The sequence below is a fragment of the Oryzias latipes genome, chromosome 8 (assembly GCF_053564925.1).
Source record: "Oryzias latipes strain Hd-rR chromosome 8, Olatipes_Hd-rR_3.1".
Lineage (NCBI taxonomy): Eukaryota > Metazoa > Chordata > Actinopteri > Beloniformes > Adrianichthyidae > Oryzias > Oryzias latipes.
In genome coordinates, this window is record NC_136244.1 from 28,494,787 (window position 1) to 28,516,845 (window position 22,059).

Here is a 22,059-nt window from a genome sequence, read left to right on the forward strand (position 1 = left end):
TCAAGCGCTGGGCAGTTGTGACGTCATTCTAAAGGCTAGTTTCCTTAACAGAATTTTCTTAAAAACAATGACATAACACCACAACGATGAGACAGCAACTCATTGAGATGTGATCGGATGAATTGAGGCTCATAAAAACATCTCCTCATCACTGCAGTTGCTAGCATCCTCTGAGTTAAAGCTCACATGGCGCGTCTCCTTGCCAGTAACCTCTTTGCAGCATGAACCGCTGTCCCAAAGCAAGAAGTAAAAACGTTGTTCCCCATGTTTAAAACTGATAATCGGCATATAAAGTTTTAACAAGTTAACTGTCCCAATAAGGGTTGTAAAGCACAGCACGTCCGTCTTTCTCTTATTGTTTTGACCCGCCCTCAGAGTTCCTGGCCAATGAACGAAGAGATCTTTAGTCACATGGTTTTGTTTACAAGCTTTGGTCTGTAACAGAATGGTCCGCTGGATGGGATGGTGGTGGTGGGGGGGTGGCTGTTGTTGCCTATTGTCAGCCACTTCTTTAATAAGAGAAAAAAGCTGAAATGAGGGGAAAAATCTGGCAACAGGGTGCCTTCATCTGAGGCGCCATCAGGATCCTCTGGATCTGCAAAAGACCACGTAGACCTGTGGGTAACACATCCCATGCATTTTCCTCACAGACTATTGGTTGGAGCTCCCAGAGAGAAGGCGGAACCTGGTGTTGTAGCCAGTAAAACAGGCGGGGTTTACAGCTGTCCTGTTACTGCTGAAGAGTCGGAGTGTCGGAGGATGAAGCTCGTAGATCCAGGTGAGCCTCAGCTCTTTCTTCCACGTGATGTCAGCCTCCTCCAGCAGAAGATTGCGATGGAATTTAATCTTACAGATCCCATAGAGCTGCTTCTACTTTCTTCATGTAGTTGTGAGCAAACCCTCTGATTGGCTGAGAGACGGCCAAACCCAAACCCTGTCAGAGTCTGGAAGAAACTGAAGTGTCAGCTGATGCTCTGACTGATGAACTAATGTTGCAACTGATTTTATCAAAAGCTGTGTGTATAATGGGCTGTCCATTACACACTCAGCTGCACTCTGTTTCTGAATCGCATCATAGGGCTGAGTGGCCCTTAACCAGTGGTAACCATAGCAACGGCCAAATTAGACCATCTCTGCTGGATGTTGCTAATGGAAGTAAGGAATGCATGAAGCTGAATTACCTGCAGGGAGATGCTGCCTCATCCGGCTGCAGGGTGGTGTAGTGGTTAGCACTCACCTCACAGTGAGAAGGTTCTGGTTCCAATCCTGGCTCTGTGTGGAGTCTGCATGTTCCCATCAGGGAAGGCTGATGGGAACATTCCAATGGACAGCTGTTTGACCACCGGGGGACAGTCTACCAGCTGTCCCCAACTTACCCCCTTCCTCATATGACCTCATATTAGGGTGAGGGGGTGGGGGGCTTAGCCTGCGATGGGCCTTGGGGGGGGAGTTACAAGGCAGTGGCCCCCCTCCTATGGTTGCCGTATGGAGTGGGCCCCCCCTCTTTCGGTTTTATTTGCACCTTAGACATGTAGGGCCCTTGGTAGGGGGGGGTGCTTGGACATCACTCCCAGCAAGCAGCAGATGTCCTCCTGGCACCCTACCTGCCAATTTTAACCGCACCTTAGACATTTAGGGCCCCTTGGTGGGGAGGGTGAGGGGACGTCACTGTGAGTAATCAGGAGATGTCCCCTTAGTGCCCTACCCGCCAATTTTAACTGCACCGCCCTTAGTACATACACCCTTCCCCACTCAATATATACATCCCAACATAAACACACACACATGCACACACACACCCTCTCAAACACCCATACACGCACACACATTTTACAAGGAAGGTGGGACCTAGGACCATCTGTCCCCTGCCTCTTCCCTGGTGGGGGGTACGGGCCCCTTTGCAACGGTGGCCGTGTCCCCGGGGTGCCGGCTTCCTGGGCCCGGCGGTGCTCTCTCCGCGCGGTGGGGGGGGTTCACATTACACCTGAGCCGGGGGTGTTCGTGTCCCTGGGGGGTGGTTTCTGGTCCCTGCTCCTGAGTGCTGGGCCCTGCCAAATTTCCAACTGTGGCCGAGCCTGGTCGGGCCCTATTTACAACACCCCTTGTGGGCCCTCTTTTTTCCCCGGGGTTCCCCCTCCTGGGCGGGGGCGGCAGGCCCCTGCCTTGCTCCTCCCTGGACCAACCGTGGGCCGGGCGGATGGCTGCCTGGAGTGCCTGGGGTGGGGGCGGGGGGTGCCTGGAACTCCTGGGTGGTGGTGGGGTGCTCGTCTGGGGCTGTGGGCGTCCTTCTCCGGTGGGGCCCTGTGTTGGGCGCTCCCGGCGCGGCGGGGGGGCTGCTCTCCTGGTTGGGCTGGGGCGGCGCTCTCTTTCCCTCCGTGCCTCCCTGCTCTCTGGCTCTGGGGGCCTTGCGGCGGTCCTGCTGGCCCTGGCCGGGCGGTGCTTGTTCCCTGCCGGTTCCCGTGTGGCGTTGGGGGGATTCCGGCTGCCGCTGCTGCTGCGGTGGGGGTCTTGGGGTGGGGATGGCTGGGCACTCTCCCTCCTTCTTGTCATGTTCCACCATCCATTTTAGAAGAACATAAACACTCACCTGAGCACAGGTGTTAGCTCACCTTTGCACTAACAGTTTGCATGACTGAATGACTGAAAAATTTCACACTAGTTGGTTTTAAAGGCATAGGTATGCGTGTGAACACTATCTGTTTTGTGTACTTGTCGACAGGTGGACATTTTTGCAATTAACAGGTGTGTTGATAATATTTGAGTGTGTGTGAACAGGCCCCGCCCTTTTTGTACTACATTTGAACCTTACCATAATGATTAACAACCAGTAAACTTGTTGCTTTATGCTGCTTCATGGTCTTACCCCCCTTCCCCTCCTATTATCACCCCCCTACCCCCCATCTCTCTAACGTCCCTCTCTCTTCTTCCCCTCTTTCCTTTTCCGTCCGGTCCAACACCAAAGATTTTCAGACATGATTGAAATTAATAAAGTTTGGCCTCAATTCCAAAAGGGGTTTATTCAGACATACCTTTGGTTTGTCTGAAGATTAATAACCCCTCTTGTTAAAGTAAAATCTGTCCAACACAAGAGGCCCTCAGCTCTCATCTGTCTGCCTAGCTGTTGGACAGGACAAGTTAGAAAAAAAAAAAAAAAAAAAAAGAAAATTCTAATGACCGAGCATTCCACTGGTATTTAAACGCAGCACTTACGGACGAATTTGTGAGACGTGAAAACAGTCTCACGGTAGATCCGTGCGTAACTTTGGCTTCGTGTGTACGTAACAAGGGATTTGTGCGTGTTTTTTAAAGATGTGTGTGTTTAAGTAGTTTCAAGCTGTTGGAATCTTAATTTGTGCATAGGTAAATTGCATTTTGTATTTTTTTCATTTTATATTTTTTTAACTTATACACAAAACGTGTTGTGAGTAACAAATCACGCACAAATCCAAATTTATGCACAAATCCTAATTTACGCACGCACAAAGCAAGAATATACATACACAAATCCTAATTTAGGCACAAATCAAGAATTACGCACGCACAAATCCGACTGAGTCTAATTTCTCTCCATACCTTAGTTTCCTTTGGTCCCAGCTCTCTGCAGGTCATTCACTAGGTCCCCCGTGGGATTCTGGGATCTGTGCTCACTGTTCTTGTGATCATTCTGACCCCACGGAGTGAGATCCTCAGATGGAGGGAGATTCTTAGTGGTCTTGTATGTCTTCCATTTCCTAATAATTCATTTCTTCACACCAAGCTGCTCACCTGTTGCAGATTCAGTCTTCCAGCCTGGTGCAGGTCACCAGTCTGGTTTCTGGTGTCCTCAGACAGCTCTTTGGTCTCCATAGTGGAGTTTGGAGTGTGACTGTTGGAGGTTGTGGACAGGTGTCTTTTCTGTAGATGGGAGAGCTTGCACAGTGGCAGACTAAATACCTTTTTGCCCCCACTGTTCACCCTGTGTGTCAGAAGATTCACAACCCCCTGTTGTAACATTAAATCTGTCCAACACCAGAGGCCTTCAGCTCTCATCTGTCTGCTCAGCTGTTGGACAGGAACAGTTAAAAACACATCAAGGCCCTCCTACAGCTAACATCAGTAGACATTGGATGACATCTTTATGAACTTTCAAAGTATCTGGTACTGGTCCTAGTAGGCTAAACCTGGGGCTGTGGTGAAGTGTCATGCGATCAAACTAATTTCTCCACTATTGTTCAAAACTTGTTTTACATTCCCATGAGCCACAAAATCTGGTTCCTAGTCCTGATTGACATTGATGTTCCTGGATTTAGGGGTTTTATGTAGGGAGGGGTATAAACATTGTGTAGAATATTTGATTGCATTTCTTTACATTTGTTCATCTAAATTTGTCTGAAGGTCGTATCAGGATTTCTTCCCACGAGTTGGGGCTGATATTAAATAAAAACTTGAGTCTGTCTTTTTCAGTGTTTGCAGCTCAGAGGAAAACCAGTGGTCCCTGCTTTTGACAGTCCAAAATAATTTGTTTAAGTCAGTGGTTACATTCATTTTTGACATGTGGTTGTTTGTCTTTGTGTTGCTCTGTGATGGACCAGTCTGTCCGGGGTGCACCCCAACTTCACACATCCAAAGCTGGGCAGGGTCCAGCAGCCCTGGGACTCGAACAGGGTTGAGTGGCTTTGGAAACAGAAGGATGGATAGATTTATTGTGTCTTCTTTCAGAGCTCAGCTCTGACACAGTACACACTGTGACTTGAACCACATCAAAAAGCCTGTAAAGAAGACCTCCTCTGGTTTTATATTTCAACCATAGTTTAAAAACTAACATTGAAGTTTGTCTTCATATTTTTCATAATAATTTCCGTTTGTCTATCATCTGCTGCCTGGCTGCAGAGGATCAGAGCTCCCTTTACTGACATCCCCCTCACCTCAGCTGAGGCCTTTCATGACATGGTTTGAACTCCACCTGGGACTGGGCCTCTCCACCAACTACAAGAGGACAGTTAATCTTTTACCAGTTGACAGGGAAATTGAAATCAATTAAATGGGAATTTGGCGTCAATCCCAAATCATGTTTAACCTGGAACCGGACCTGCCAGAAAAGCACCATCTGTAACAGAGACCATCCAGACTAGTCAGTTCAGCTGATGATCGACTGTCCAACAGGACATGAATGTTCTCTTGTCTCACAGGTTTGAACCCCTCTGAAGACCTTGTTGAGGACATGTGGCTGGGTGTCTCCGTAGCCAGTCAGGGGTATCCTGGGGGTAGAGTTCTGGTAAGTCTGCGCCCCCAAGGCTGGAGGATTTCTGAGATTTTAGCTTTTCTGCACTTTCCGAGAAGGATGGTCTAAGGGGAGGGATGCCCAGTTTATTTTAGTTTAGCAATCAACTATTGTATTTTATAACTGATTCTATGTTTTTGCACACTTACCAATTCAATTCAATTCAATTCAATTTTATTTGTATAGCCCAAAATCACAACAACAGTCGTCTCGATGGGCTTCGAAGTAAAACATGAAATCAGAAGGATCACGAATACAAAGAGTTCAATAGAAAAATACTAAAATGAACTAACAAACTGACTAAGCTGGCATCCCTGCCCTTAGACCCCCCTTCGCGACCCCCCTTACCAGTGTAAAGCCTGTTAAGACATCTGTATTGTGATATTGGGCTATATTAAGTAAAACTGAATTGAATTGAATTTCTAGCATTTAACATTGACTCTGAATGAATGAAGTCATAGAGAAACTTGACTATATTCATGGAGCTCTTAATAATTCAGCAGACAATCATCTAAACAAATAACCAGCTTTTTGAATTGTGAACTAGTTGACCTGCAGTTTCATCAAACAGAACCAATATAACTAAAGGGACTGTAGAACAGTGGGATGAGAATATCCTTTTTTTAACCGATTGGTTGGGGTTTTAGTTGTCCGTGAAGGAAGGATGTCAATGAATCCCTTCTGTGTTCCGGCAGGCCTGCGGTCACCGTTTTGTCAAATTATACGGCCCTTTTAAAGACAGACAGATGATTGGTCGCTGTTATCTCTACGAAAACAATGACAGTGAGATGAAGTTTATTTACCAGCCATGCGAGTAAGTAAGACTTCATGGTGAACTACTGGAGGCTGGGGGCACTGCCTCAACTCCTGCATTTGCTCAGCCACAGGGACAGCTTCATTCGGGAGGCCATGTGCAACGTAGGCATCTCAGCGTTCATCAGCCAGAGCGAGATCATGGTTGGCTCTCCAGGAAGCTTCATGTGGCAGGGTAGGTCTTTTTTAGGACCCGGATCTGTGCTTCGGCTGAAGCCTTTATGACTGTGTGCGTGTGTGATGCAGGAAACGTGCACATCTTCTGGAGGAATCCTGAGGATGACTTGGAGACCTGGGAGAGTGACATGTCCGACCTGGATCAACGACACATCTACTTAGGTCTGCAGACCTGATAAAAGCTCCTGAGCCTGGGCTCATGATGTTCTTGATGTCAGAAACAGAACGTTCAGCCGTCTACTGTGACCCTGTCTGACCATTCTGCATAAAAACTGAACTTGTTTTTCTCCAGGATACTCCGTCACTCAGGCCCACCTTGTTTTGTCAAAGGATGAAGAAACCATAGTGACAGGTATCTTCGCCCCCCACCAAAGCCCAATGGTGGTGTTCTTTGATCCATACATTAATCTGTGCTGTGGAACAGGTGCTCCTCGGGACGGGAAGCAGGATGCTCGTGGCTCTGTGTGGCTGCTGGCTAAATGGTCCAGGAAGCTGGTGAAGAGGCAGATCCTGCGCGGCCAACAAACAGGCTCGTACTTTGGGAATGCCGTGGCTGTCACAGACCTCAACGGTGATGGGTGAGGAATATTTCACACCAAAAAGTGTCCTGCTGTGGTGTTTAGAACGATAGCCAGAATGATCTATTTATCTCTGCAGACCTGAACTGCTTTTTGAGACAGCAGGCATTCAAATTTAATAGCAGAGAATAGAAATAATCCAAGATTTTTTTTATTACTATTGCTAGATAAACTCGCAGTCAGAGCTCAGTAGAACCACATGTTCCCGTTTCTCTCAGCTCTGATGACTTTCTTACATTTTTTGATAGTAAAATCTCAAATATTAGACATAAGTTAAATCAAGTTATTCCTACTATCAGCCCAGAACAGGCTGAAGCGGTAGAAATGGAGGCATCCATAGAAACCTCTGTAACATTAGACTGCTTCACTATTGTGGATCAAGTGGAAATAACATCAATTATTACGTCCTCCAAATCCTCAACGTGTCTGTTAGACCCAATTCCCACTAGACTTTTTAAAGAAACCTTTCCCCTAATTAATGATCCCATATTAACAATGATAAATGCCTCTCTGGAAACGGGTTACGTGCCACAGTCTTTTAAATATGCAGTTGTTAAACCTCTTCTGAAAAAGCCCAGTTTGGATCCTAGCATCTTGGCCAACTATAGACCGATATCAAACCTGCCCTTTATTTCTAAAATCCTAGAAAGAGTTGTAGTTAAGCAGCTTTAGCGCCACCTACAGGACAAAAGCCACTTTGATCCTCAGATGCTTGGGGTCCAGCATCTGAAGATCAGGGTTCCCATTAGGTCCTGCATGCTCTGGGTGAGGGACCCTGCATCTGCACCCTGGGGCGTGTCTCTAACCTGGCTCCTCCCCAGCTGCATGGATTTGGGTGGCTGGAGAGCCCTTGTCCTGTCCGAGCGGTTAAAACTCAATAAAGTTCACACCTGTTACAGAAGGAGTTTATGTGAACCCACTCCAAGAAAAACAAACAACCCCGACTGTAAAAGAAAAATATACCCATGACAAGAGGCACTCAGCTGCAATCTGCATGTTCATTTGCCGGAGAGGAAATAAAAGAAAAACAAAAGAAGAAAGGAAATCTACTTTCTAAGAGTGATGCTGAAAAACTCATCCATGCATTTGTTACGTGGAGGCTGGATTACTGTAACTCCTTGTTAGCAGCGTGTCCTAAGAGTTCCTTAAGAAGTCTCCAGCTTGTTCAGAACGCAGCAGCTAGATTGTTAGCAGGAACTAGCAGAAGAGATCACATCACTCCTGTGTTAGTTTCACTTCACTGGATCCCAGTTGATTCTAGAATCAAGTTCAAGATCCTCCTGTTAACCTAGAAGGCCTTACATGGAATGGCCCCGTCCTATATTAAGGACCTCATAGTCCCTTACCATCCAATCAGAACACTTCACTCACTAAATGCAGGACTGCTTGTGGTTCCTAGAATTAGTAAAAGTACGGTTGGAGGTAGAGCGTTTAGCCACCAAGCCCCTGTTTTATGGAATAAACTCCCAGCTCATGGAAGAGAGGCCGACTCAGTTTCTACATTCAAAGCTAGACTGAAAACATTCCTCTGTGGACAGGATTATTATCAGACTAGTTAGTATTCAGAGATTATTTAACTTAATGTTAATTTGTTTAAATTAAACTCAATAGTAACTATTTGTTTTTAGGCTGCTAGAAGTTGAAGCTGGGGTAACTATGGTGCACTGGGGTTCTGTCCTCTTTTCTCATCTACTTCTACCCTTCCTCTCCTCTATTCCTGATCATTATTCATCATTTAGATCCCTCTGTTTGGTGCAGTGATTCATGTACTGTCCCCTGAAGGGGACAGTACATGAATCTGCTGGACTATTCAAACATGTAGCTGTAAAGTTAGATAAGTTAATTCTTCTCCATGACTTCTGGTACATAACCTGTTCGTCCTGGGGGAGGTCCCCTACTTCATGTGGGCACCCCTGAGGTTTCTTCGTTTTGTGTTTTTCCCCTGGAATCCGTTTTTTTAGGAGTTTTTCCTTACAGAGAAGGAGGGTCTAATGGCACGGATGTCCAGTTTAGTTTAGTTTAGTTTAGCAATCAGCTTTTGTATTTTATAACTGATTTCATTTTTCTTAAACAACTGAGATGACTTTTGTCATATTATTGGGCTATAGAAATAAAATTGAGTTGAATTGTGGTTCTGGGTTTGCAGATGTTTCTCCCTAACTACTGTTAGGACGAGTTTCTCTGCAAAGCTTCAGAACCAGTTGTCATGGAGACAGCAGACCCAGTTGGACATCTGGGGGTGGGAGGTTCTTTCGCCGGTCCTTTTGCAGAAACCGAGCACAGAAAAAGGAGTAAAAGCAACGTTCCTTGTTCTGCAGGTGGAACGATCTGCTGGTCGGCGCTCCCTTTTACTTCGAACGTCAGCAGGGAAAAGGTGGAGCAGTTTACATTTACATGAATGCAGGGGCCCATTTTGAGTCCAGACCCACGGCGGTGCTGACGGGCCCACCTGGGTCAGCATTTGGAATTGCGGTAACTGCTGCTGGTGACCTGAACCAGGATGGTTTCCAGGGTAAGCATCCCCGCTGCTGTCCGGGTGAGACTTTGAAAGGAGTTGCTGATGTGTGATGTGTGGCAGACATTGCAGTGGGAGCGCCGTTCCACGAGACAGGAAGTGTGATGATCTGGATGGGGAGTGAGAAGGGTGTGTTTGCAGAGCCCAGCCAGGTTGGTTTCCATTCCAGGTTTTCACGAAGATGCTCTTTCACTCTGACTTCCCCTTTCAAAAACACTCAAACTGTAAGCAAACAGAAGAAAGGTGAATGGGATGAAATGTTCTGCTAAAGAACCCTTTGGGTGGAGCCTGTAGAAAGTGTTCACGCAGTTCCCGTCCCTTCACGTGCATCCGAATCACGAAACAGGCTAAAACAGCATCTCTGTGACTCCCCTCATGATCCTGCCCTCCCAACAGGTGATCCGAGGCAGCAGCATCTCTTCACGGTTCAGAACTTTTGGATACTCCCTGTCAGCAGGCGTGGATGTTGATGGAAACCGATACCCAGACCTGCTTGTGGGTTCTCTGGACGACACTGTGGCTCTACTGAGGTGCATGTTAGTCCATGCAGTCCATGAGCACATTCCTAGACATCTGAAATCTGCTGGAATGTCACTGTTTGACTCGTGTTTCACAGAACTCGTCCAGTTATCCACCTGAACAGAACTCTCAACATTTCCCCGGATGTCGTCGACCCAAACAGCTGCAGCTTCTGGTAAGAGATCAATGGCAGCCGTTTCATGTCAAAATGAGCTTAAATCAATTGTGCCTTTTAACTAACCTTAACCGCCTGGTCAATGCCCTGCTTACAGCCTGCTTACCGCCTGGTTTAGATGCTGAAGATTCATTCATGAACTCATTCGTTAGTTATTTTGTTTGTTCGTTCATTCATTCGTTCCACAGCCTAAAGGTAATGAGTCAGACTTCACCTGTGTGTCAGTATCCAGGTGGAGATGTGCTTTTTCTACACTCGTAACGATGGAGGACCGAGAGAAGAGGACGACATCAGTAAGTCAACGTCCTCCTTACATTTTAGGAAGTTCTTTCATAACTTAGGTGGTGGTGTCAGTTTTGTTTGTCTTGACCTCAGTTTTGGGGTGGGTGGGCTTTAAGGTCAAGGCCAGGAACATTCCCCCACCTTTACTCGAGGTCCAACACCCTTTCCAGGGGCTGCAGTTCACCTTTGAACATGCATCATTTCCTCTCGGTTAGACCGTCCAGCATCTGGGCTGGAGTGTTCACATCCTGATGGTTTCAGGTCCTGTGTCCTGTTTACACTCGGTAATGAAATCAGCCTGTTTCCTGTGTGGCTGTGCGAGTGCATCTGTCCTTAGTCCACCCCCCCCTTTAATTAGCAGAGGACTCTGTCTCCCTCAGAACTCTTGTTATTTGACCAATCAGAACGTCGGGCAGCCCACCCCCACCCATGTGCTGGAGTCATGTCCTTGTGTGTCTTGTGAGGAGGAGAAATCAGGTCTTGTAATGACATCTGAGACACACATGAGGCAGGTCAATAACACACAAACGCACACATTTGTGCTATAAAAGCCTTTGTGTTGGTGTCCAAGTGCAACCACAACAGGGAACCATCCAGTGTGCTGTTTCCAGTTACACACACACGGTTCTGTCAAGAGGAACGTCTGAAGTCAAACTGAAGCCCGTTAGTCACGAGATCCGTCGTAACCTGGATTAACGACGGCCACCATTGATGCTGCTGATCTACGGGGTAGAGGAAGGAGAGGAAGAAGGCGGGTTCTCCATCAGAAAAAATGAAAGTCCGAACTTTGAATGAAAGAACTGACAGGAAAAGTAGAGATGATGGAGATGATGGACAGAAGGACGGAGGATTTCCTGTGAGTTCAAGAGAAAACATGAAAGGAGAACAAGAATGATGGATTGGAAGCAGCTTCAAGATGTTTAATCATTGAATGAATGGAAGGAGGAACGGAGAAGGAGACATCCTGAAAGGAGGAGTTTGATAAGAATGTTGTGGAGGTGAAGAGAGGACGATGAGTCTGAGAACGGAAGATGAAGGAGGTCAGTGGTTATGAACCCTGGTAGGATGGGAGGCTGGAGGATGAACTCTGTAGGAAGGTGGGTGAGGAGATCTGAGGGATCTCTAGAAGGTAGAGAGAGGAGATTGGAGTGGAATTTAACAGACATGTGAGTGAAGAAGACCAAGGCGTTTGGAGTTCAGGACAGGAATCCAGAAGGACAGAGAGTGGAGGACGTTGACAAAAAAAAAGGAAATGTTCTCCTGGAACAGAGATCCAGCAGTGAGGAGAACAGCAGCTGTTCTCATCTGGTTCAGACGCTGTGAAGTAGACTGCCACGTCCTGCTGTGGGAGGGTGTAACAGCAGAGGATGGGGAAGGGAGGAGGAGTCTGGAGGTGAGGAAGATGAAGAGGATGATGGCAGATCAGAGGAGCAAGTGGTGGAAGATGAAAAATGAGGAGAGCTGTGAGGTATTTAAGGAGGAGTTGAAACAGATCAGGAGGTTCTTCAAGATCCAGCTGATCCAGGTTTCAAGACTGTGGTAATTACAGCCATGTTGGTTTTGAGCAGGGGTGTCAAACTGCAGGCCTCGAGGGCCGACCTGCTGGTTTTCCAGAAATCCTGCCTTATCTGATGCTGATTACCTGGATCAGGTGTTTTTAGCCAATAAGGAGCTTCAATGGCAGGTGGATGTTCTGGAGATCCATGCAGGAAAGCAGATGGAGACGTTTGAGAGGAGGAGCAGTGACGATGACAGTGAAGGGATGCTGAAGGTGGAGCTACCAGGAAAGAGGAGGTTCATGGATGAAGGGGGGAGGAGGACATGAGGAAGGAGGATGCAGAAGGGAGCAGACAAAGATATGGCTTTAAATGATTGAAAATAGTTTTATTCAGAGATTTATTCTGAAATCTTTCTGCTGTTTTTCACAGACATCCTCTTCACTGTGACTGCTGACATCACAAGCCTCAAGACCCGCCTCTTATTTCAAAGTAACGGCCAGACCACACTCTCCGGGTCTTTGTCCATGCCGAAACAGCAGTGTGAGACTCTGAGAGCCGGCCTCCTGGTGAGGGGCACACGTGCACACAGCGCCACCCTGTGGCGTTTCCGAACAGGCGTTGCTTCGGCTTTCAGTAAATTACTCAGGTGGGACAGAGTCATGTGACCTTTTGACTCCTCCCACCTTCTAGATAAAGAAATATGCCCCTGATTTAGAAGACCAGCTTTAATGAACAAAATAACTTAACTTCCTCTTTCGGCTTCTCCCATCAGGGGTCGCCACAGCGAACAAGTCGCATGGTAAATTTGGCAATGTTTTACGCCGGATGCCCTTCCTGACGCAACCTTCTCAAACCGGGCTTGGAACCGGCACAGGGGTAGAGAAGGGAACAGGGAGCAGCCCGGAGTCGAACCCCGGTTTCACGGACGGAAGGCGCTGCAAACCAGCACGAGCTAAACCGGCTCCCTTTAATGAACAAAATAAAAAAATATAAATACAAATATTTCATCACTGCAGAGTTTATTGCTACAGACAAAGAATAATGAACAACTAAAAGGCTTTTGGCAACAGGCTGTGGCTGTTTTTGACTTTGGAGATCCCTTTGAGACCAGCCTCCAGTGGTCTTCTGAGGAACTGTAGTCTTGGTACTTCCTAGTTGGCCTTCACCCTTGTGCTATCTTAGATGACCCCCCCCCTTCCATTGATGTGTTCTCCCTACCATGACAAAGGTGGATAAAGGTGGAAAGATTTCATGTAATCCATGGATTACATGGACACCAGTGAAGATCACAAATCATTGAAGAACAAAGGTTCAGAGCACTGTCTAGTGGGTCTAGATGACCCCACTCCCAATGTTAAAGTGCCCAGGATAGAACAAGGGCTACAGACCCACGCCAATGGAAATAGTCTTTTTAACATCTTCTTGAAGCATTTTTCTGATGATGGAGGACTAAGCTTATTTTAGCGTTTCTGAGTATTTCCTTATACAAATCTTTGTAAATCAGCAGATGAAAAAAGATGTGATGCAGCAAGTGAAGTGGGCGGGGACAAAGTCTCCTTGCTCCCCCCATTCTGATCATCCACCTGCAGACAAAGAGACCCGTGAACGTCTTTGTTTTCCTGGTCTAAGCTGGAATCTAGGTCAGAACTAGACGGCTGGATAGATCTAATGTAGACCACTGGAAATGTTCTGAAAACAGATCATAAGCCAGATTGTTTTCATGATATCAATATGACCCGAGCCCAGTCACATGCACCGATGTCTAAACCCGTAATGCACATTCATCAGGAAAACCTGTTTGCATACAAACAGCTGCTTTTCCACATGAGTTCTGGTGTGTTGGAGTCCATTTTGGTTCTGACTCAGTCACATGACAGGAAGTTCTAACCCGACCCTGGTGTAGTCATTGATGTGGTCCAGCGGTTACTGTCAGTCGACCGTTGACAGACAACGCTTCCTGATTCTAAGCAAACCCACGGATCCAATGTCTGCATTCAGAAGGGTCGGACACAAATGTTGTCAGGTTGTGTTCCTGCACATCTGCACACGTTCGGGTCTACCTCCATGACTGTGGGACCAGACGGATGCCAGCTCTCTACAACAGACCACATATTCCTGTGGATCATCCTTCTACGACTAGCCGTTAGCTGGCCTGATGCTCTGCTGAGACTAGTTGTGTTCTTTTTGCTTGTGTTCTGTAGAGTCCTGTGAAAAACAAGGTGGAACCTCTGGTCTTCTCCCTGAATATCTCTTTGTTGGAGAAACTACCCAAAAAGGGAAATGTAGTGCAACATCTGAAGCACCTGCCGGTGCTGGGGCAGCCACTCCAACCCATCAATACCCAGGTCAGAACCAGACTCCTCATCAGACCCAGCATTGTTGCTGTACCTGAAGCTTGTGCAGATCACTAGTAAACTAAATCTGATATAAAGCAGAAGCATGCTAACAGTTTGCAGACATGTTTTAGTACTGTTTAAATATGTGAATCCTCTGTGTGCAGATCCACATTCAGAAAGCCTGCGGTTCTGACAACCGTTGTGAAAGTAACCTACAGATGCAGGCCCACTTCACAGATGAGAACCAGAACCCCTTCCCTCAGTGAGTCAATTATAAAATGTGTTAGCAACTGATGACAGCCGTCATCGCTTCACCAGCTGACTTTTCCCAGGTGGAGATATAAACTGAACACATCAGGTGATCAGACTCAAATATTGCAGCTATACATGACTAATTACTAACCAATCACTGCAGATCGTTCAGTAAATTCACAAGTAATAATAAAAATAATAATATAAAGTAACAAAGATGAAGAGCTTATTGATTAACATAAAAAGAGATTACATTATTCCAGGAATCATCATTACACATTTAGGATCACAAGTATCAAAGTGGATATCCTATTGATTATGATTAGAAAAGATTATTCTATTAATCCATATTTCATAATCATTATTAATAATATAGAGGTGTAACAATTAATTAATGAATTTATTTCCATTCTGAGGATTGGACCACATCAATTTGTCTGAGGCAGAATCAAATCAAGCATTTAAATAATCATTTAAAAACCGATAAATCAATAATCGATATCGGACAATACCATCGATTGAGGTACTGCAGGTTTATGTTACTAGAAGGTAAAACCGACCAATCACAGCAGACGACACACATGTGATGTCATCAACACAGAATAGTCCATCATTCCAGTCCAATGTGTGGACAGACTGTGAATAAAGTCATGTGACCATCCAGTGTCTAGAATGTTCTAAGAATGTTCCCTTTGGATTCTTTGGATGTGGAAAAACAACAGTGGTGAACTTTAGGAAACTAACATGTGAATGGATTTGACATTCATTCTAGTTTACTTGTTGGTTTGGACACAGATTTCATTTAACTTGATGATCTGGAAGAAATCCAAGAATCTGGAAAACTGTTCAGTAGCAGGACTTTCTGTCTGGAAGTTTGGATGAAGACGATCTGGATCCACTTTAGGGCAGAGGATCTGGATCCACTTTAGAGAATCGGATCCAATGGGATCTTTCAACATGAACCAAAATTGACTATAAATAGGATCCACAAATATCGAATCGCTGTTGAAATGAATTGTTACACCCCATGACAAAAAAAATTAAATCAGTGTCCTTGTCACTGCTCTATCATGTTTCATATGTGATGATGATGGGAAATGAACGGCCCATGTTCTGTAGGTAGTCCTTCTAGGGTATGTGTGCAAAGGTGTCATGCCAGCTTGTGTCTGCAGGAACCAGGGCTGTCAGATGCTGCAATACAACGACGACATAAAAAGGCTGTTCCTGCAGGTAAATGTAACCAACCTACCCTCAGTGGGGCGGCCTGCAGAGGATGCCCACAGCACCTATCTTAGCGTCAGGATTCCTCCTTCTCTGGTATACTCCGGAGTCCAGAGCCAGGTAAGATGTGCACAAACAAGAGAGACTTACAAATAGTTTTCATGAAAGCAAAGTCATCAGGGTATTTGCCTGTGGAACTGAAGGACCTGCTCCTCAAGTCTAATTTGGACCTGGGTTCTGTTCTGTGTTTCAGGAAGACATCACTGTCCCAGAGTGTTCTGTTGAGGCCACAGTTCTTACATGTGAGCTGGGAAACCCGTTCCGAAGCAACCAGAAGGTACAGACTTGTAACCAGTGGACCACCTTTGGATCTTAGGTTTAGCGCACCGCTCTGACTTGATGTGCCTTTCCTGGTCCTATGTTTTAGGCTGAGATTCTGATCAAATTTCAGCTGTCTGAGATAATCTTGAACACCAGGGAGATCCATTCCCGGCTTCAGCTCACCACGTAGGTCACCAAAGACCTGTTCTTACCATGTCTGGTGGACGGATGCTGAGAAGAGTCTCTGTGTATCTGCAGGCTCAGCGAGCAGCCTGATCTGTCTCCAGTATTCATCTCTTTGTTGGTAGAGTACTCCTTGCAGACGTCTTTTGTTTTGTGAGTACAGTTTCAGTCCATCAGTGTTATCCTTTGTACCACTGCTGATCGCAGCCGATTGAGGATGACATTACCTTCACCCCATTACATTTAAGCCAAAAAATCCAGAAATGTCTTTCCTGACAGAAAGAATTCACCAGGCCCCACCTTCTTCAGTGGTCATGTGATTGGTGAATCTGCCATAAAGAAGATGGAGGACATCGGAAGTCTGCTTCTCTTTACCTTCCAGGTTAGTCTGAAACCTTTGGCTGAATGTCAACATACAGGCCGCTTTGACTCAAACTGTATTCTGATTAATCAGATAAATCTCCATGGAAAGCCTCTGGGTCACCTAGGCAACCTGATGGTGGAGTTTGATTGGCCAATGGAGATGACCAATGGAAAGTGGCTGCTGTACCTGACACGGATCCAAATGGATGGCACATCTGAGTCTGTCTGCACTCCACCTGGCATCAATCCCTTAGAGCTCCAGGTAACGCTTCAACGTCCAGCAGCTTCCAGATGAAAAGGCAGAACCCGCGGGGTTCACTTGGTACCCGCGGAGGTCACTTGGTACCTGCAGGGGTCACTTGGTACGGGGGGTCACTTGGTACGTGGGGTCACTTGGTACGGGGGGTCACTTGGTACGGGGGGTCACTTGGTACGGGGGGTCACTTGGTATCCGCGGGGAGTCACTTGGTACGGGGGGTAACTTGGTACCCGCGGGGGTCACTTGGTACGGGGGGTCACTTGGTACGTGGGGTCACTTGGTACGGGGGGTCACTTGGTACGGGGGGTCACTTGGTACGGGGGGTCACTTGGTACGGGGGGTCACTTGGTATCCGCGGGGAGTCACTTGGTACCTGCGGGGATCACTTAGGACAGGAGTCACTTGGTACGGGTAATCAATCCAAGAGTTCAATAATCACTGTCAAACTTTCTCAGGTTTTCTTCCTGCTGTCACTTTGGCTTTTTATGTACATGTGATGCAAACAAAAAGACATCCAATACCAAGTCAGGTTAATTATAATTGGCTGAAGGTGAATGACAGTGAGGGATGTATGTTGCGTTCACTAAAGACATGATAACCTTTTTGTGTGCAAAGGCCTACAAACAATAGCTGAATAAATTCATGACTTCCTTTTGCTAACCACAGAGAACAAAGCAGTCTGACAGACCCAAAATGTCCGGTTTGAATGTTTGAAGCTGTTATTGTAAAACGCATTTGGTTTTTGTTGATAAAAATAAAAAGTTCCAGGAAGAAAAAATAGTTTCTCTGGCGGACGGAGAAACAGCAGTGGTGAGTCCAGACCGGACCTCAGCAAAAAAACCAGCAAAAAGCCCAAATCCAATCTACGATCTGGACTCACATTCTCTTAGTACAGCTTCGGGGATCATTACTGACCACAAAGAAGACATCCGTCGTCTGAGGGCTGAACTGGAAATGAAGGACGCTATCCTGTCCATGTTCATGGATGTCTCCTTCGCCCAGTCTAAGCGGCTAAACTGTCTTGGCACTGCACTCCAGGACACAGCTCCATGGGACCCGTCCACCTGCGCACGCCCTTCTTCATCTTAAACTCCCAAGCAACGATCCCTGGATGAAGAAGTGGTTGTCCGAAGGCCCAGAAGGAGTTCCTATGAAACCCGGAAGGCTCCTGTCCTGAGTCTCTCCAACTGCTTCGCTAGTCTGGCCACGGATTCTCCCGCTCCTTCCTCAGCGACTACAGCGGCACAGACTCCACCAGACTTGGGCTCCACTGTTGATTTCCCCGCTCTCCCGAAAGACGCCATGGTGATCCCGGAGGAGGAAGGAAGCATCGCGGCATGTAGAAACCCGGTTCGGGCCCTGAGGATTACAGCTAAAGGCTCATCAGGATCAGACGAGCGACTGCAACTTGACTTCCCCGCGTCCTCGCGGGCTCCAGCATCTTCCTCCCGCCGTTGGATCCTGAAAGAAGCTGTCCGCTTCCATTCCAGCAAGGTTCGAGCCTTGCCGCTGTACATGGACCACCGGCCGCAAGGTGAGGCCGCCGCTGCCGCTGTCGTCATGCCTGTCGTCATGCCTGTCGTCATGCCTGTCGTCATGCCTGTCGTCATGCCTGTCGTCATGCCTGTCGGCGCTGGACCTTCGCCCGCGTCTCTTCCTCCCCTGTTTGCCCCGTTAACGGCGATAATCGGGGATTCTATAATAAGGAAGGTCCGTTTCTTCAACTGGCTCACTCACTGCTTTCCGTGAGCCACAGTTCTGGATATTCTGGAGAAACTCCCAGACCTGCTGCAGTCTCTCCCTTCCACAGTCAGGAGGCTGATTTTACACTTAGGTTTTAATGACACCTCCTATAGAGAGTTTGAAACGACTAAAAAGGCCTTCATCAGACTTTTTAATTTTTTAAACTCCTGTCCTTGACTGTTTTTATTTCAGGACCCCTCCCTCTCCCGCGGCCAGGGCCGCTTCAGCAGGCTGCTGAGTCTGAGCACCTGGTTCCAGTCTGCTTCCAGCCTGAACAAGTTCGTTTTTATTGACAATTTTAACCTGTTTTAGAACAGAATTCATTCTTTATAGAATTCATTCATTCTATAAAACTGATGGAATTCACCCCAGTCCACTGGGCAGCAATGTTTTAGCGGCCAACATCGGACACTCTGTCCAGACTTCACCTGCCCCCATCATGCCCACACCAGTCCAAACCTCCTCTTCATCCGTACAGACATCGGTCTGTGGAAGTGACTTACTAGATTTGGTTTCCTCCCACCTCCCCCAACAAACCATCATCACTGCTTCCGTTCCAAGACCTGCTGCCCCCCCCCAGTCTATCCTATTAGGAGTATTATTACAGTCAGGTCTTCTGTGAAGGGACATGCGGGGAGAAAAACAATCACTAACTGTCTTCCAGAGGCGCCGGCCAGAGGCGCTGACCACAGCGTGCTCTCCTCTCTCCCCTGCTCTACTCCAGATCCTCTCTGTTCCACTAACTCTACTACAGTCAGCCTTGGTCTCCTCAACATCCGCTCGCTCACCAATAAAGGCCAGCTGGTCCAGGACATTCTTGCTGACCGAAAGCTGGACTTTCTATGCCTCACAGAGACTTGGCAGAAACCTGGGGATTTCACTGCACTCAATGAGGCAACTCCACTTGGATTTGTGTACACCAGTGAGCTGCACAGACATGCTCGAGGCGGTGGTGTCCTGATGATCTATCGTGAGTCCTGGAAAGTCCTTCCTGTCTCTGCTCCTACTAACTGCTCATTTGAATAAACTGCATTACTTCTTTCTGGTCCTGCCCCCACCATAGTATCTGCAGTCTACCGTCCACCCAAATACAGCAAGGATTTTCTCAATGACTTTTCGCATCTCCTGACCCATTTCACTTCACAATCCCAGAACATTGTTACTCTTGGTGATTTTAATTTCCACATGGATAACAGTAATAATCCTCTTACCAAAGACTTCTTATCCTGTTTAGGTAGCCTTGGATTGCAGCAATTTATTCATTTTCCCACTCACTGCAAAGGACACACTCTGGACTTAGTGCGCTGCTCTGGACTTACTCCCTCTGACTGCAAACCTCACACACTCCTGTTCACCGACCATAAGCTCATCACCTTTAATCTCCTGCTCACATTATCCAAACTCAAACTTCCACGCATCATATCATTCCGTAAGATACAAGCCATCAACACTGCTAGTTTTTCAGCCGATATCAACAACCTTCCCAGAGTAAATCATGATGCCACACCTGACGAGCTGGTTTTACAGTATAACAATGACTTGCAGTCACTTCTAAATACTCATGCACCCCTCAAAACAAGATCAGTTTCCTTCACCCGCTCTGCACCATGGTTCACACCTGCACTACATCAGCTCAAATCTAAAGGCAGACAACTGGAAAGACTTCAAAATAAAACTGGACTCGCAATTCATAAGGACATGTACAAAAACCACATTATCCTATATAAAGATTCTATAGCTTCTGCTAAAACTTGCTATTACTCTGGCCTGATTCACTCAAACCGATATAGCTCTATGACCCTTTACTCACTTTTTTCTAATATAACAAAAACCCCTGATTCTCTTCCTCATCATCTCTCCTCACCTGACTTTTGTAACGCTTTAATGTCCTTCTTTGTTTCTAAGATATCTACAATTCATCAACAGCTCACAAGCCAAGCTGCAGTCTCTGGAGTGGACACTTTCAATCCTTCCTCGGTTCTGACAACCTTTTCAAGATTTTCCCTTCCTTCTGTCCAAACCATTTCTGACCTCATTACCAACTCTAAACCTTCCACCTGTCAACTGGATCCCATTCCTACATCCCTTGTTAAATCCTGTCTCCTTTCTCTTCTCCCATCAATAACCACCATTATTCACTCCTCTCTCATGTCTGGTATTGTTCCACACTCTCTAAAAATCGCCTCTATTACTCCAGTTTTGAAAAAACCTGGTCTTGACCCTAACAACTTTAATAATCTTCGCCCAATCTCTAATTTACCTTTTATTTCCAAAATCCTTGAAAAGACTGTTGCTCTTCAGCTCCGTGCTCATCTTTCCAGTAACAATATCTATGAACACTTTCAATCTGGTTTCCGCCCACTCCATAGTACAAAAACAGCTCTTTTAAAAATCACAAATGACCTCCTCTTAGCTTGTGACCCTGGTTCACTGTCCATTCTCATTCTCCTTGATTTAACTGCTGCTTTTGACACCAATTCCCACAATATTCTTATTCACAGACTTCAAACTATTGGCTTTTCTCACACCCCTCTGTCCTGGCTTTCTTCATATTTATCAGATCGTAGTCAATTTATCCAGATTAAACCTCATATGTCAAACACCTTCACTCTCTCTGCTGGTGTTCCCCAGGGCTCTGTCCTAGGTCCCTTTCTCTTTATCATTTACATCCTCCCTTTTGGTTCTCTCTTCCATAAACACAACATTAATTTCCATTGCTATGCGGATGACACCCAGCTCTACATTTCTACTAAACCCTCCTCATCACTTCCTCCTTTCTCCCTTACCCTATGTCTGCAAGAAATCCATTCCTGGTTCTCTTCCAATTTTCTCCAGCTCAACAGTTCAAAAACTGAAGTCCTCCTTGTAGGCACTTCATCCACTATTTCCAAATCCAATAGCTTCTCCATCTCTATCAACGACTTCTCTGTTCTTCCCTCCCCCCAGGTAAAGAGTCTGGGTGTCATCCTCGACAGCTCACTTTCTTTCCAATCTCATATTAATAACATCACCTGTTCTGCTTACTTTCATCTCCGCAATATATCTCGTCTCCGCCCTTCTCTCACTCCTCATACAACTGCTGTACTTGTTCATAGTCTTGTCACTTCTCGGATCGATTATTGTAATTCCCTCCTGTTTGGTTTGCCCAATAAAACACTCAAGAAACTGCAGCTTATCCAAAATTTTGCAGCCCACATCATCACCAGGACTCCGTTATCCCACCACATCACACCAGTTCTCCAAAACTTACACTGGCTTCCCATAAAACAAAGGATTAGTTTCAAGATTCTCCTCATAACCTTCAAAGCACTCCATGACCTGGCTCCACCCTAAATTTCTGACCTTCTTCACACTTGCGTTCCCTCCCGATCTCTCCGCTCCACTTCCTCTCTCCAACTCCATGTTCCACCTACCCGTCTTGCCACCATGGGGGGCAGAGCTTTCAGTCGCTCCGACCCCAGCTATGGAATTCTCTTCCTCCAGATTTACGCAATACAGACATGCTTCCATTGTTCAAATCCAAACTCAAGACTCATCTCTTCAAACAAGCATACAGTTAATCC

The 22,059-nt window shown here is 46.4% G+C and overlaps 1 protein-coding gene across 1 annotated transcript in view; it reads left to right on the forward strand.

Annotated features, from left to right (window-relative positions):
* LOC144994362 (integrin alpha-3-like) overlaps positions 1-22,059 on the forward strand; it is a 40,566-nt gene that overhangs the window by 7,279 nt on the left and 11,228 nt on the right. The window contains exons 4-24 of the mRNA XM_078952060.1: positions 651-778; positions 5,169-5,254; positions 5,956-6,074; positions 6,142-6,248; positions 6,320-6,412; positions 6,543-6,602; positions 6,675-6,828; positions 9,147-9,340; positions 9,407-9,495; positions 9,740-9,873; positions 9,960-10,037; positions 10,263-10,330; positions 12,248-12,384; positions 14,020-14,163; positions 14,319-14,416; positions 15,579-15,747; positions 15,881-15,964; positions 16,055-16,134; positions 16,207-16,284; positions 16,411-16,513; positions 16,586-16,756. Of these exons, the coding sequence (XP_078808186.1) occupies positions 651-778; positions 5,169-5,254; positions 5,956-6,074; positions 6,142-6,248; positions 6,320-6,412; positions 6,543-6,602; positions 6,675-6,828; positions 9,147-9,340; positions 9,407-9,495; positions 9,740-9,873; positions 9,960-10,037; positions 10,263-10,330; positions 12,248-12,384; positions 14,020-14,163; positions 14,319-14,416; positions 15,579-15,747; positions 15,881-15,964; positions 16,055-16,134; positions 16,207-16,284; positions 16,411-16,513; positions 16,586-16,756 (2,374 nt within the window). The remainder of the gene's footprint in view (positions 1-650; positions 779-5,168; positions 5,255-5,955; positions 6,075-6,141; positions 6,249-6,319; positions 6,413-6,542; positions 6,603-6,674; positions 6,829-9,146; positions 9,341-9,406; positions 9,496-9,739; positions 9,874-9,959; positions 10,038-10,262; positions 10,331-12,247; positions 12,385-14,019; positions 14,164-14,318; positions 14,417-15,578; positions 15,748-15,880; positions 15,965-16,054; positions 16,135-16,206; positions 16,285-16,410; positions 16,514-16,585; positions 16,757-22,059) is intronic.